We start from the raw sequence: 16,092 nt of genomic DNA on the forward strand, positions 1-16,092 counted from the left end.
CTTCCTTCCTTCCTTCCTTCCTTCCTTCCTTCCTTCCTTCCTTCCTTCCTTCCTTCCTTCCTTCCTTCCTTCCTTCCTGGCATTAATTCTTAGCTTTGTCTTCTTTTTTAAAATTGATGTACTGACTGCCAAGCACAATTTTAGTATAGTGAAATTATTATGGTTCCTTTCATCTTCAGGAAAGTGGGGAGTTGATTTGCCACATTCAACGAATTAATGAATATTGTATTAAATAAGAATTTGTGAGGCAGCTTCTTTGAGTGCCTTACTACTGGATGACAAAGCCATTCATTGAACATGGGGCTTCTGCTGGCAATTCTGAACAATGCCATACTTCTCTTGACAGGGTCATATTTTAAATAGCTGTACTAATAACAATAGAATTGTGTTAGAACTGTGAATACAGTTTACAGTGTTATTAGCCATTGCTGATGTGATTTTGTATGGGTTTTTTTGTTTCAAGACAAATGAATATTTTATGAAGATATAAATTGCTATAATATCATCTGGGAAAAATGAACAGGTATATTCATGGTTATAGATGTTCACATTATTATGATTTCTCTACTCATTTCACTTCACTAATAGCCTTCTACATTCAGATTACTTAATGGAGTATTTTTTTTTCTTATGTAAAGTGACTGTTCTCATGGAAGTGTTTACATCAGTTTCCCTTGTCCTACACTCTAGCTCATAAACTGATGAAGAAATCTGCAGTGAAGAAATGTGATATGTGAGCAATGTATGTGCATTTTATGCAAAAGCTTCGGAATGAGAATGCAGCTATTACCGACTCCATTCTGAATTCTCTCTCCTATATATATATATATGATAACTAGAAGACATTTGTATATAGTTTTTATATTCAATTACCTGGGTATCATTAAATGTAACCCTTTTACATTCAAGGAGCTACTTATATAGGGCTTATTTACAAGAAAACATTAGGGAACAATACAGATATACTTCATGGAAAGAACTTGATCTGAACTGAGGCTCAAGCATATTTATAATTCCTTAGTATGAATTGGATTTTGCTCATTAGTAAAACTACCTCAGTTCTGAGCTGCAGCAATCAGGGATACAGAGAGCTTATTTGTTAAGGATTCAGAGCCCTTTTCATTATAATGCAGGAGATCTGAATCCATGTTTTAATGCTTCACTTTAGGTGATTTGTGGTGTTCTTCCTTGAATTGCTTCATTTGTTCAACTATTCATATAACACTTATCAACAACTGGTCTCTGCCTGTCATTGTAAAGAGCAGGAATTAGTTGGGATTGTAAAAGCAAGAGCAGAACTGAAGAATTGGCAACATCATGACCATCCCCTTGGGTCCTGAAGATGGGGATCTGGAGCAATGTTTTAAGAACACTTTTCCTCGGTTGTGCTCTTATGCTTTTTCTTGACTGCTGCAGGAGGTGAGTTTCTTTAAAGATGCTGCCCAATAAATCTTTCCTCTTCGATTTCTTAGTTGTAGCATCCTTTTATGGTTTTTCCAGAAGGGGGCATATTCTTGAATAAAATGAAGATGACCCCTGCAGAAACAGCCATGAAATACTCAGGATGAAAGAAATGGGTGCCCTTGCTGAGAGGTTAGGACACACCACCTGCGTACAAGCAGGCATTTGTTGTCAAGAGCCAGCACAGCAGGTTCTTAGCCCTGGTATGCTACTTTCCAAAAAAAGCCAATAGTGTGTGATTGAGTAAGCTATAAAGCTATTCTGCTCATGACCTCATGACCTTTTTTGCTTCTCAGAGGAGCAAACTGACACCGAAAACATAAACCAATGGCAGATTATATCTGTGTGAATGTGAGTGTGTATGCAGATTTATGAAAGGGCGCCTAAGAACCTACTCCACTCAGTTTTTTTTAAAGGTTTATGATACATGTCCTACTGAAAATTTACTAATATAGACAATATTTAACTTTGCTTAAGAGATGTTTGTATGATAGGTATGTTATATGAGTCTGTTTCCTGTCATGTATGATCAGAGTAGAGTAGAGTAGAGTAGAGTAGAGTAGAGTAGAGTAGAGTAGAGTAGAGTAGAGTAGAGTAGAGTAGAGTAGAGTAGAGTAGAGTAGAGTAGAGTAGAATGACAGAGTTGGAAGGGACCTTGGGGGTCTTCTAGTCCAACCCGCTGCTTCAGGAAACCCTACACCATTTCAGACAAATGGTTGTCCAGTCTCTTCTTAAAAACTTCCAGAGTTGGAGCATTCACAACTTCTGGAGGCAAGTACAGTGGACTAAAGCACTGTTATTAACATCTGCTGCTTGCAATTACTGCAAGTTCAAATCTCACCAGGCTCAAGGTTGACTCAGCCTTCCATCCTTTCAAAGGTAGGTGAAAAGAGGACCCAGATTGTGGAGGCAATAAGCTGACTTTGTATAAATATACAAAAGGATGAAGGCTATTGCTTAACGCATTGTAAGCCGTCCTGAGTCTCCGGAGAAGGGCAGCATATAAATTAAAGCAAAAAAAAAAAAAAAGTTGTTCCACTGATATATTGTTGTGTCAGGAAATTTCTCCTTAGTTCTAGGTTGCTTCTCTCCTTGATTAGTTTCCATCCATTGCTTCTTGTTCTATCCTCAGATGCTTTGGAGAATAGCTTGACTCCCGCTTCTTTCTGGTAAACCCTGAGATATTTGAACACTGCTATCATGTCATCCCAGTCCTTCTTTTCATTAAACTAGTCATATCCAATTCCAGCAACTGTTCTTTATATGTTTTAGCCTCCAGTCCCCTAATCAACTTTTAATCACCACAATATAAAAAAAGATATTGAGAGTATTCCAAGGCATTATAAAGTGGTATTAACACTTCACGTGATCTTGATTCTATCCCTCTGTTAATGCAGCCTAAGACTGCATTGGCTTTTTTGGCAGCTGCTGCACACTGCTGGCTCCTATTTAAATGATTGTCCACAAGGACTCCTAAAATCCCTTTCATAATCAATATTAAAACAACTAGGTATAATAATCAATTTTAAAGTAATGATGTCATTGAGTTAGTAAAATCATTGAAACTTAGTAAAAATGATCGAAGTATGTTAGTAATTAGTAAATTATAATAGCAGATAAAACTTTCCTTTTCATGGTTTGTTGTTTAAATTGCTGTGATCTGATAAATTGAATGTTTTTAAAAAAATGTCTGTATATTCTTCAGAGATGCATCTTCAAAAAAAAAATGTTTCAGAGATGATCATCTCAACAGTCTTTGGATGTCCTGATTCTTAAAGAAAGAAACACTAAAGAAGTCTGTTGCTTCTTTGAAAGGATGCTTTTGCTGTGTTCCCTATTGTAAATTGCTCTTCCAGTAATGGAAATAATGCCCTTTGGATAGTAACATAATAGTTGCACTTTTGCTTGATCTGCCACCTTATTTTTGACATGAAGCAATATGCTGAATGAGGATAGTCATTCCTGAGACTGAACGCAGGTCATTTCAGGAGAATTTATGCTATAATGCATCTTTCAAACAGATAATGAAATAGGAGTATTTCACTGGTCCCTCTTTATGGCTTTCCTCCCAGAGTTAGAAGTTCACAATCGAATAAAGAGAGTAGAAGGGGAAAGCAGGGGAGGGGGGAGAGATTTTTTCCCTTTCAAACATAAAGTGGTTTGTTTAGAGCCTGTGACAAATATGTCTTTCATGAGAGATGCCCTTGAGTGATAGATCAGGAATGCTCAGTTTTTCCCAAATACAAGAATGGCAGGCTGGAGGTTATATTTCTAAATATGATAGATGGATACTGGATAAACATTAAACATGGTTTAATTTTCTTCACAATTACATTAAAGACAACTAAGAGAATAATTCTTCAATTGTATATTTAATTTGTCTTTGTGTCAGTTAAAAAATAGAAATTAACCATGTATACAAGACTGCTTCCCAGGTTTTTGAGAAGTGATAATTTATGGATTGAAGGACTTACACATGCTTTTATGACATTAATTCCTCTGCATTTTAACACCTGAATTAAATATTTCAATGGTTTTCTCCCTTCTACTTCAGTTAGAAGTTTTAAAAGTTATACACAAAATGATCAGATTACTGAGTTGTAAAGTTTGTCTACTTTTCTGTTTTCAGGAAAAAAAAAACAGCTATATGAGTGCATTTCTTTTGCGACTGGTCATTTTTTTCTCGAGTATTTCAATTGTGCTTTCATCAATTCATAAAACTCTGACTTTTTTTATGTATCCGTAATCATTTATATATCCAAAATATATTTATAAATCAACATTTTAGGCATATTGATAAGAGTGTTCCATTTGTTTCCCAAAGCAGGTTTTTTACCTGAAGATTTGTTTTGAAATCATGAATCAGAATCATTTGTATGAAATGTTTATTTTTTCTTACTTTAACACTTTTCTGTACAATTTGTTTGTTGAACCTTTTCAAATTACATGCGTAGAATAGTGCCACAAGTTCTAATAGAATGGTTTCTGTTTAAAATGTTCACCTTATATCTAGTAATTGAGATCTAAAGTCTCCAAAGTGTAAGCTACATTCTCTTCCTCAAAAAAAAAAAATTCCATGGGAACATAGCCCACAGTAGAGTCCTGGCTATGATGAAGTCAATGGGGTGTATAAACAAAAGTATATAAGTATCTCAGCAAAACGTCAGTTTGCAATAGGAAAATCAAACATTGCCTATTTCTCAGGGGCATTGCTATTTCTAATCAACAAAAAGCAAAGATATAAAGTACCTATAAACTTGGATTTCAAAGAACAAATTGGTTGAATTATTCAATCTTTCTAGAACATCAGCCAGTATTGACTAAACGTTTTCTTCATCTGATCATTGCAGGATGGTTCACTCCGCATCCCTCATAAGCCTGTCACTTACTATCCAGGTTCAAAGATGTATGATCAGACATTTCTGGCAGATGGGTCATTTTGTATAACTCATATACTAGAGATGCCTAGAAATCAGTTACGCTCGGTAGAGGAAGAGGTTTTAACTTTTTAATCCTTCTTTCACGTTTGAAATTACTTTGTGTGTGTGTAAATACTGACATGCTTTAGAGTTCTGAGAGGTAAAACTTGGTTTTTTGTCTTTATATACAATGCAATAGATCTTCAAGAATACGTTAATTTATCCAGGTCTATGTTTCTTACAGTGGTATGTTTAGTAGTGTATATTGTCTTTTACATGATCATAATTAACATTTCAATGAAACTCAGAAGTACTAAGGTAAAACATAATGCCCATGTTTTGATAGTGGCATCTGAACAGTTTGCTCTGTATCTTAACTTTCAAATCCTTAATAGCAGATCAACAGAACCACAGAATGCTATGAATTGCAATGGGCGGTGAATATCTGCAGTTATGACTAGTAGAAAAGGCTGGTGTTTTTAAGCTTAGCCCTTATTTATAGAGGTGCTGTCAAATGAAACAGTTGTGCATCCCACTCTGCAGCTGAAACAAGGCACACATAAAAGGCAACATATGCCAACCAACAGAGGGAAGGTTGTGAGGATCCAGAAGAGTGTATTTTCCATTGTTAATGACATGCTCAGATGGGAAGACCTTTTATCAAATGTTTTCTTGAAAGAATTCTCACATATCTGTCAACAAAATAATTGGGTGATGAATTGTGTTTATCAATTATTTATGAACCTCTTCTTAACATGATGGAATTTATTTAAATTGCATGCATTTTGGAGGTGTTTGCCCATTTGCACGATTTCCAAGTGATCATGAGCCACCACCAAATGTTGTTCGATGCTCAGCATTTACTTCCTAGTGGCCTGATGCAGCTGTTCATCAGAATTCACAAAAAGCCGACAGTGACCATTTCAAAGGAATCCTTTGACCCTTCCTCCATCTTGAGATATCAGTAGTCCCTCAGCAACCATCACAAAAGAGATGTGAACGTTTTTTTCTGCATTTTACAGAGGTAGAAAATAACCAACATACTACAGTGCAGTCAACAAGCAGAATGTGGAATTGCATTGAATTGTAGACAGATTGTTGGCTGGTTTACAATACAGTCTCTCTCAGCTTAACACATCTGAAAGAATGATTGTCAGAAAGAACATCCCATATATGTATTATGAATGGAAGTCTTGCTCCTGGATTTTTGTAGAAAATCACCCTATTGGGCAGCCTGCAACCAGGGTATAATAAAGGTGCACCACATGAAGAAAAAATAGTGTCTCATGAAATTATAAAGTCAGTGGTGGATTTTGCACCACCTCAGTTGATATTGTTCTTTGTAACATGCTCAGAAGTAGACATTACACCCCTCCCATCATCTTCATCAGCCTGAGATCTACTTGTGGATAGATAGGCATCACAATCCAACATATCTGGAGAATATCAGGTTGGGTGAAGTTGCTGAACAATTCACCAAAAAAAAAAAGCATGGCTGTTGCAAAACTAGCATTGCATCATAAATATGCTCATAAATGTGCAGCAAATGAATGAGGAATCATTGCATTGTATCTGTCTTTAAAAAAAAAAAATAGTTGTATTGCAGTTCCCTGTGTCTTCTGTTTAAATGGAGTTGAGTTAAGCTTACACTCCAGGTAAGTGAAAGCTATAGATGGTACATGCTATATATTAAAAAGATCAAAACAGATGCATGTTGAAAAAATATAATGAGTTGTTTATTAGCAAAATAGTATTAATGAGTAGATAAAGTAATGAATGAACTGAAATGTGTAATCTACAAGACAGTATGCTTGCTAAGAATAAGATAATGCAGTTTTATTGCCTATTATTTAGAGGTGTGTTTAGTTCAATGTTCTCTCATTTTAGTCTACAGTGAACAACATACATAACTACAACAGTTTTATAACCTTTTAAAAAGTCTCCATAAGTATTCCTATTACAGTTTCTACTACTTTCTGTTTTTCTGTCTGTTGCAGAGACGGGCAACAAGAAGCTGAAAAGCACTATACAAAGAAGCACAGAGACAGGAATGGCAGCAGAAATGAGAAGTCGCATGGTCCGGCAGCCCAGTCGGGAGTCAACTGATGGTAGTATCAACAGTTACAGCTCAGAAGGAAAGTGAGTTGAAGCCTGTGAAAACCAAACCCCATTATATCTGTCAGATGAGCAGGGGATTTATGACAAAGCTGGAAGGTTAGGGTGCCCATAGTATTGCAACAGCGGGCAGATCAACTGTGGCAACCAGGCAGGAGAGGCAATCTTTTAGAGAAGGGGAGAAGGAAGGATATACAGATTTAGAGCAATAGTGCCTATATAGGACAGCAGAGGAAGATAAATTGGGACAAGATTGACCTAAAAACCCTGCTGTCTCATTGCAGATGAATTGTGGTTGCTCAGTAGTGAAGAAAAAGTACTTTGGAGATTCTCTTGGGTGATTCTGCTGACTCTCTGAGATTAAATATCCCTGGTTATGCTCTGGCAAGGCTTGCTGCCTAGGGTTGGAAGATCCCAGGGGAAAACTTTAGCCTAAATTGCTGTTTTAATATGTGATAGCTTTAATAGAGGCTTCAGGGGTGGATCAGGTAATTTCAAATGCTATAGTTTGATTTTAAATATGGGATATTCTGCTGAGGTTTTCAGTTTCCTTTTAGCCAGACATTTATCAAAACTGGAACCGCTATGATGCAGAAAAGCAACAGCCTCTATCCTGATTCTCAAGATGGAATCTGTTATTCAATCTGAATGTTCCTTTTTTTCCCTACTTTGTTAAATGTACATTGTTACAAGCATACTTAAATAAATAATCTGGTCATCTGAAAATAAGATAAGATTGTATTAATCCAAACCCATACATATTTAATAAGGCCCTTGATCCTAAATATGTTGCCAAACTCTGCTGTCATGATAGGATACCAAATTTGGGGTTCTTTTATGTACTGTTAATATGGATAGGAAAAAGAAATTGAAGGAATGTTTTCCCCAGCTTTGTTGGGACTGAAATGGGGTGCACACCATTTTTTACCATGCCTAAAATCTTGGGTTGCCCCCAACTGTTTCTAGACCAAGAGAATATTCGACATGCAGAGCTTCTAGAAAAAAATGAGGATATTTCTTTATTGTCTTTACAATTATCTAGACTCAGCATATCCAGCATGCTGCCTAGACATGGTGGGAATTGTAATTCAGAATACCTAATGCTTTCATTTGAACTCGATTTATACGCTGGGGTTCTGTTTCCATAGAACTAATATTGTCCTATCTTATGTGACAATTTCAGAAATGAATAAGTTTTCCAAAAAGAGTACGGTTCAAGAATATGGCAATGTGTTCTACATTCCATAGGTTCATCCATAGCTGTGCATTTGAAAAAAGAGTCAAGCCAAAATAATAGCCAGATAATATGAATTATTTTTTAGCCCTTCTACTCTGTTTTTATTACAGTCTAATATTTCCTGGAGTTCGACTGGGTGCTGATAGTCAGTTCAGTGATTTTCTAGATGGGCTTGGACCGGCTCAGCTAGTGGGACGACAGACTTTAGCAACTCCTGCCATAGGTAAGAGTATATTTCTTTTACCTTTAAAACAGATTAGCTGTTTAAAAATGTATTGTTTGAGAGCAGGGTTGTCATGTCCTTTTCTAATTAAGCAGTTTTTAAAAATTGTCCTGTTTTTCACCCATTCTGTAAGTATGTATAAGCTATGTGTGGGTATATAGTAAGTTGATATTCCTAAATATTTTAGCCTGGACCCTGAACTAATTGCATAAAAGGAAATATTAAGATAATTTATTCAAGTTAAAACAGGTGGGTTGAGTTCCTTTTGTGACTTTTGCAACATTTCTCTGTACCAGTTTGTGCTACAAAGCCCTGAGGTTTAATTTCTCTTTTTAATTAGGGTTTTTATTATTGCTGAAAACATTTAATCACACCCTAGCAAAAACATTCAAGTAGGTGAACATCAATGTCCAGAAAACTTCGCTTGGATCCAGTTTTGCCCTTTTGTTACTTAAAAGAGCATTTGAACCTGTGAGAATTCTTGCTAACAAAAGTGTAGTTCTCCTTTGTATTTACAGCTCTCCCTCCCCTTGAGGCAAATTTTCAGGGAAGCCAAAGAACTACAAGGGAAGGAAAAGCTGTAATTCCTGTGTTTCCCTGAATCCTGTACCTTCCATTTACTCACAAGATTTCTGTATCCAGTCCTATGAATTTAAAGCAACTGGCTCTCATGTGAGCTAGCAAAAAGGCAGGAGAGCTGAGCAGAACAAAATAGCTTTTCTGCACCACTTGATTCTTTCAATCATTCGCCAAAAGACCTGGGCAAACAAAGCAGAAAAATCTCCAGGTTGGGAAATTTCAGGTGAGCTGCAGGCTGTCCATCCTGGGAGAGTCATCAGCTAAGGAGGCAAAGATTTGGGGCAAGGGCTTCTGTCACTTGGAACCTGTAATTCTGAGGTCTGTAATAGAAGGCTGAGCAGGTCACTTCCTTTATTCTTTGGAGCAAGATTAATGAAGCCGTTTCCAAGGGGTGCTCTTTTCAGAGTTACGTTGAAGTGCTGAAACATATCTCAATTCTACTGTATAGACAATTGGATTCTGAACCATTTGTAACCATCTAGCTCTCTTCCCCTTCTTGGAATTTCTCAGTCCCATGATCTTTCCCAGAACATAATGAATTATATATGCAATATACTAGGATGCTGCCAATATTAATCTAAGGTGCAAACCAGTGGTGAAATCCAATTTTTTTTTTACTACCGGTTCTGTGGGCGTGGCTTGCTGGGCATAGTGTGGCTTGGTGGGTGTGGCAGGGGAAGGTTACTGCAAAATCCCCATTCCCTCCCCACTCCTGGGGAAAGGATATTGCAAAATCTCCATTCCCACGCCACTCTGGGGTGAGCCAGAGGTGGCATTTGCCAGTTCTCTGAACTGCTCAAAATTTCCACTACCGGTTCTCCAGAACCTGTCAGAACCTGCTGGATTTCACCCCTGATGCAAACTATAAGCATGGGTGAATCCAATCTTCCCAGATGGCTTCCTTTGTAGAGAGTGAACTTCACTCCGAAGATCTGCCAATAGGCCATCTTTGAAAACTGTTCACTTGATGCCAACTGTTTTGTCTTGATGACAGAAGTAGAAAAAACAGCCTTAAAGTTTCCTGAGCAGGAGTACAATGAACCTGGCCCCAACTTCAGCTGTTATTGTATTTTTTTTAGGATACAGTTTGTTTATTTCTGTCTAATGTTCCTTATTCATTTAGAAATGTACTAGCTATGTTTGCGCTATCATTGAATCAGTTGTATTATAAATGATGATTTCATTTTTTAGTTGTATATAATATACCTACTGGGTTTTAATCAATGCAATTCCATAATCAGTTCATGCATGACTTAGGTTGAAAACAATTTATTTTTCCCAGTGACATATTATTTCCACTATTTATGCTTTTAATTTTTAATAGGCTCTGTAGAGAGTCTAACACAGAAAACCAATTTGAAACATTTATTCTTTAAAAATGGGTGTTTGGGAAAGCTTCTCCTATATACCAGAGATATACCGGTAAATCTTGTTCTAATTGGAAAACTCTTGAGCTGTCGTTTCACAGTTCAGGCCCAGTGGGCACTGAACAGTTAAAAAAAAAATACATGTATAGCAGGACATGGAGCTTGTTCTCTGAAGTGGTTCCTGCTTTCATTTTTATTATTGCCAGTTATCCAAGGCCATTACATTTAAATCTATAGTTCCGTTTATGCCTTTGATGTTAGACTAAATTGCATACTACATAACAGATATTGTGCCATTAGCTAAAATGTAAGTTAAACCAATTGGGGGGGGGGGAATAGAAAATTTAGCAAGCCAGGATGGAAATGCTTAATAAAATAATAAGTAGCACAATTTAATGTACACTATAAAACTAGTTCCTTCCTTCCTTCCTTCCTTCCTTCCTTCCTTCCTTCCTTCCTTCCTTCCTTCCTTCCTTCCTTCCTTCGATTAATATGATACTTCTATCTTTGTTTTAGGAGATATTCAGATTGGAATGGTGGATAAGAAAGGACAATTAGAAGTGGAAGTCATTAGAGCTCGAGGCCTAATACAGAAGCCTGGCTCTAAATCTACCCCAGGTAAAAAAGCTCTATCTAGCCAAATTTTAATGATGCCATTTGGGGGTGCTCTGGGTCCACATTTTTTAGACTGTGCATATGGCATATGGCTGTGAAGAATTATGTCCCAAAATATGGATGGAACACTCAAGCACTGCTCAGAATATCCAAGGGCATCTGTCAGATGGAGCCCAAAAAGTCAAGATGGTGGCAGCAAATGCACAATTGAAGACCCACTCACCCTTTGTGTGTGCTGCGTGGGCTTCAATCACAAGGATGTGGCCACCATGTGAACCTTTTGAGCAAGTGCCATGCATGGCCATTCTTGGAATGACAGATCTAATACCTAAACATCATATCACCTATAATTATTGCTGCAAGAATAATTAGAAAAGTTATGAAAGAGTTGTCAGAGTTGGTTGCAAAAAACAAATCCAGAAAGCACACACAGGCAGACTGATGCAGCAGGATTCATTAACTTCTTTATATTCACAATAATACATGAAGTAAATTTACAATACCAACAGGAGATTCACAGTTTCATTTCAGATCAGATCAGCAGACAAGTTCACACACTGGTTTCAGTTTCAATTCTCTGCACAGACTCAGAAGCTGCAGACTAAGACACGCCCTGGCTCCAGTCTGTCTCAGCTCTCAATTGGCTGACTTAGTTGCTATGCCTATTCATTGGCTGACCTTGTTACCATATCTTCCCAGTCATGAATATTCTGACCAGACTACGTAAGGGGAGGGAGCTTTACTTGATTCTCATAACACTAAGAGAATACCCAAGATCATAAAATGTGGTAGATGGTTACAACATTTTGATCACAGTATAGTAAGCATGGCACTTTTAACAGAATTACCTAATGAACCATTTGGGGTTAGACAAATATAATTGTATAAAAACATATGTTTTGTTCACATTTGCTCCTTAGCAGGCAAAACAATTTACAATTAAATCTGTTTTATGATTTTCATCAGTTTCTCTACGCATACACATTATACTGGCTATAAATCCAATAGATGTCGCCAGATGTGGATAAGAAGTTAAATTGCAATGCTTTTTTTATTATGAGAATAAAGCTCATTCTATTCTGTGAGGCTTAGCTACATATAAGATTGCCCTGTATACTTCCCTCATAGAACAGATGACAAAAGATTGTCATAATTTAAGAAATCTTCCGATGCAATACACTACGCATGATACACATTTCCAGCATCATTAGGAAGTGTACAGAGCAAGTGAGGGATGCCCTGAAGCCAAGTAACCAAAGTCTTTAGTGCCATTCTTATCTTTTGCACAAGTCAGTAACTTGTCATTTTCTATCAAGAAGAAGCTCAAATCTCTGAAAAGAATCCCTGATACAAGGAAAACTATTTCAGATATGCCTACTGGAAAAAGCATAATTTTCTAGCTCAGTTTTTTTGTGCTAAAACAAGAAACGCTACATATTGGCAAGAAGATTGCTACCTCTTAAGCATTCTTTCCTAATCCATAATTGATCATTTGTCTGTAGGATAAAGAGATGAGAGTCAGCTTGGTGTAGTGGTTAAGTCATCAGGCTAGAAATCTGAAAACCATGAGTTCTAGTCCTGCCTTGGGCACAAAGTCAGTTGAGTGACCTTGGACCAGTCACTGTGTCTCAACCCTAGGAAGAAGGCAATGGCAAACCACTTCTGAAAAATCATGCCAAGAAAATTTCAGAAACTTGACCTGTCTCCAATGATCAGAGAGTATTGAAGATCTATTTATCAGTCTTCTGTTTGCCTGTCTATCTCTATCCATCCACAATCAGTAACTGGTACCTTACATTAACCTTTCTTACTGATTTTCAGAAGAAATATTAAGGAGTAAAGCATACAGAATATTTCTATGCTTTCATCTAAAGATTTCCCTGGTAAATCTTAATAATTCATGTGACCATGCCAATAACTAAAAACATATTTGAGTTTCCAAGAGTTAGGACAGATTTATACTGCCATAAGATGTTGTGTGCACTAGAGGAGAATCCTAGATGTTTGATTCATTACTTTTTTTTTTTTTTGTAACTTACCAGTTGCCATTGCTGTTTTTGTAATCATGTTGGTAATTTAAATTAATTTCTTATTAACAGTACAAACACCTTAAAATAAGGGAGTTACTAATTTAAGATGTAAAAACATGATATATTTATCCTTTGTAGCGCCATATGTCAAAGTGTACTTGCTTGAAAATGGGGCATGTGTAGCTAAGAAGAAAACAAGGATTGCCAGGAAAACCCTTGATCCCTTATACCAACAGACATTGGTTTTCGATGAAAATTCACACAATAAAGTCCTTCAGGTCAGTAGATACTTTTATCTTGGTGCAGCCTATGATCACTATCAATGATACCAACTGAAATCTGAACACTCCGGCATAGTTAGATCTAAATTCAGCTCAGAAAATATGAGAGCCTCTCTGTGCAGGAGATGGGTGGTTAATAAATTTTATGTATAAATAAAATAAATGAATGAATTGCATCACTGTTTTATAGAGTAAGTATATCGAAACAGTTATTGGAAAATTGTCCTTTCTTAGGTGAATGACATGATTTTAAAAAATGGGTAGAATAGTTGATGTGTCATTGATGACAGGAAATGGCCTTAAAGAGCTTAATGAAATTTAGTGAGACCCATTTGAGTTATGGGGCAAAAGAGAAGAAAGGGGGAAAAAATCTCCAGTTATAGGAAGCGAGCAAAAGAAAGAGAGATACAGTAATTTGGCTGGAAGAAATGTGAATTTTTAAAGTCCAAAGGATTTCTTTTGGACCCACTAAGTGATTGCCTCCAGCTTATATAATATATAATTCAATATATAATCACAGAATAGCCTTGCAGATAAAGTTGTCCTTTGCTGTTACTATCCCAGAAGGTGATCAAGATCTACCATATTTTTCACTCCATAAGATGCTCCTGACCATAAGACACACCTAGGTTTAGAGGAGGAAAACAAGAAAAAAAAAACCTGCCTCTGCCTCCCAGCATCCATGCAGTATTTATCTGGGTAGCATCCTTGCAGGAAGCAGCAAACAGCCTGCCTCCTCCATGTCTGCTGCCTCTGCCGGGGAACACTGGAGCCTTTGCTTCTGAGCAGCTGATCAACGGTTGGATCGGCCTCCAGGAATACTGCCAATCAGCTGTTCCAGGTGGCAGGGATCGCTGCCGCTGTTCGCCGTTGCTGCCTGTCGCCCATATTCACTCCATAAGACGCACAGACATTTCCACACACTTTTGGGAGGGGAAAAATGTGTCTTATGGAGCAAAAAAATACGGTAGTTTATGGTTTGTATTGCTATGTGTTATTGTTTTTAATTTATGGTCCAGATAGCATTTTAATACTGTAATAAGGAACATGAGTCAATCAGAGTCATTTCTGATTGGAATCCCATGTAAGCCTAAATAAGTAAATAAATAAGTAAATAAGCAAGCATTAATTCTGCCTGTTCTCTTTGCAGGTGATAGTATGGGGAGATTATGGCCGAATGGATCACAAGTGTTTCATGGGAGTTGCACAGATCTTGTTAGAAGAACTTGATTTATCCAGTGTGGTAATAGGCTGGTATAAATTATTTCCACCTTCCTCCTTGGTGGATCCAACATTGACTCCTCTGACTCGCAGGGCTTCCCAGTCATCTCTGGAAAGTTCAACTGGGCCTCCCTGTATTCGATCTTAATGAACATAAAGCAGGAGTTCTCTTAACAAACTCAATGTCACTCAAGGCAATCAGTGGGAAGGGGAATAGCTATTTGCAACAATGAGGAACAGTTTTGAAAAGAGACAATCATCACATCAATTTTGCCTGTAGTAGTTGATCCAAAAATATGTCTTGAGTTGTGTATTAAAAAAAAAAAAGACAGCTTAAATCGATTGAGCAAAGCAGTATATGAAAATATAGCCAATCCATCTAGCAAAATGACCCTGATGTTCACCCTTATCAGGATTTGAAGGAGGACTTTTGAGATTCAACTGGAACTACCATTCTTCAGCAGTGCCCCTGTCCCATTTTGTTTCTCAGCAGAAACCACAAGCAGTGTTAACATCCTGATATTTCTGTATTGTTACCTCTCCTACTTCTGTTTTCTATGTTCTCCCGCCAGTTTTGTAAAAAAAAAATCTTCTCGATGCTAACAGAGACTCTTCCTTTCTTTTTCTAAAACAAAATAAAAAAGGGCTGAAGTATATCTCTGTAAGCATCTCTGAAAGTGTTCGTTTGCAATCCTGCGATGCCAATAGCTGTCCCATTGTCCCTCCTTTCTGGTTGTCCACAATCTTAATAAGGTGGGGAACTAGAATAAATGGCCAACTTCTGGTTTACTTTTGCTTCTTATTACAGCTTGTTACTGTTGTAAAAACAGAATATAGTTGCATTATGCATCATGGGTTTTTTCCCCCTGTTTTTAAGAGTTTGCATGAGGGAAATATAAAGCTGCATCTATTGTTACAGACTTGTTTAAAAAAAAAGAAAGAAAGAAACAAGTTTTGGCTTGGCTTTGGATTTAATTTTAATATACTGGCCATTAATTTTGTAAAGTGTTGTTCTACCAGAGCTCATTAGAAAAGTCATTAGAATCATATCATACACATACAAAATATTGATTGGGAAAATATTGAACATCTAAAACTTCGAGTTGTTATCTAGGATCTTTGAATTCTTGTGTTACTTTTGAAAAGATTTAGCTGTCCCCTTTTAGAGCTTGGTATAAATTGTTCAATTTTCCACTGAATTTTTTTAATAGTGATTTTATTCAAATTTACAATTAAAAAGATGAAAACTAATACAAACTAAAAGAATAGAAGGAAAAATAGAAAGTACAGAAAATAAAAAAGAGAAAAAGAGAAAAGAGAAAAAAATAGGTATAATAAAGAAAAGAAAATATATAAAGAAATTACTTCTCCTTCATCACAAGAAGTATGAACAATTGTAATAGCTTATCTTCTTTAAAATACAATAAATGATCTCTTCTTCCCACATCCCATCTCCTATCTATGAAAAAATCCTTAAAGCCTCATCAATCAAGCCTGATCCATTAAGGTTTACCACAGATAACTAGATAAACCATTGTTATATT

At 36.7% G+C, this 16,092-nt stretch overlaps 1 protein-coding gene across 50 annotated transcripts in view; it reads left to right on the forward strand.

The window, feature by feature from the left end:
- The window catches only part of RIMS1 (regulating synaptic membrane exocytosis 1), a 271,584-nt gene extending 255,773 nt beyond the window's left edge, over positions 1-15,811 (forward strand). For all 50 annotated transcript variants that reach the window (XM_087882497.1, XM_087882527.1, XM_087882498.1 and 47 more), the window contains 5 exons: positions 6,878-7,019; positions 8,343-8,455; positions 10,918-11,019; positions 13,185-13,324; positions 14,478-15,811. In XM_087882497.1, the coding sequence (XP_087738623.1) occupies positions 6,878-7,019; positions 8,343-8,455; positions 10,918-11,019; positions 13,185-13,324; positions 14,478-14,696 (716 nt within the window). In that variant the 3' untranslated portion in view covers positions 14,697-15,811. The remainder of the gene's footprint in view (positions 1-6,877; positions 7,020-8,342; positions 8,456-10,917; positions 11,020-13,184; positions 13,325-14,477) is intronic.
- The last annotated feature ends 281 nt before the right edge of the window (positions 15,812-16,092 follow it).

Source organism: Pantherophis guttatus, chromosome 1 (assembly GCF_059756535.1).
Source record: "Pantherophis guttatus breed Tessera chromosome 1, ASM5975653v1, whole genome shotgun sequence".
Taxonomy (NCBI): Eukaryota; Metazoa; Chordata; class Lepidosauria; order Squamata; family Colubridae; genus Pantherophis; species Pantherophis guttatus.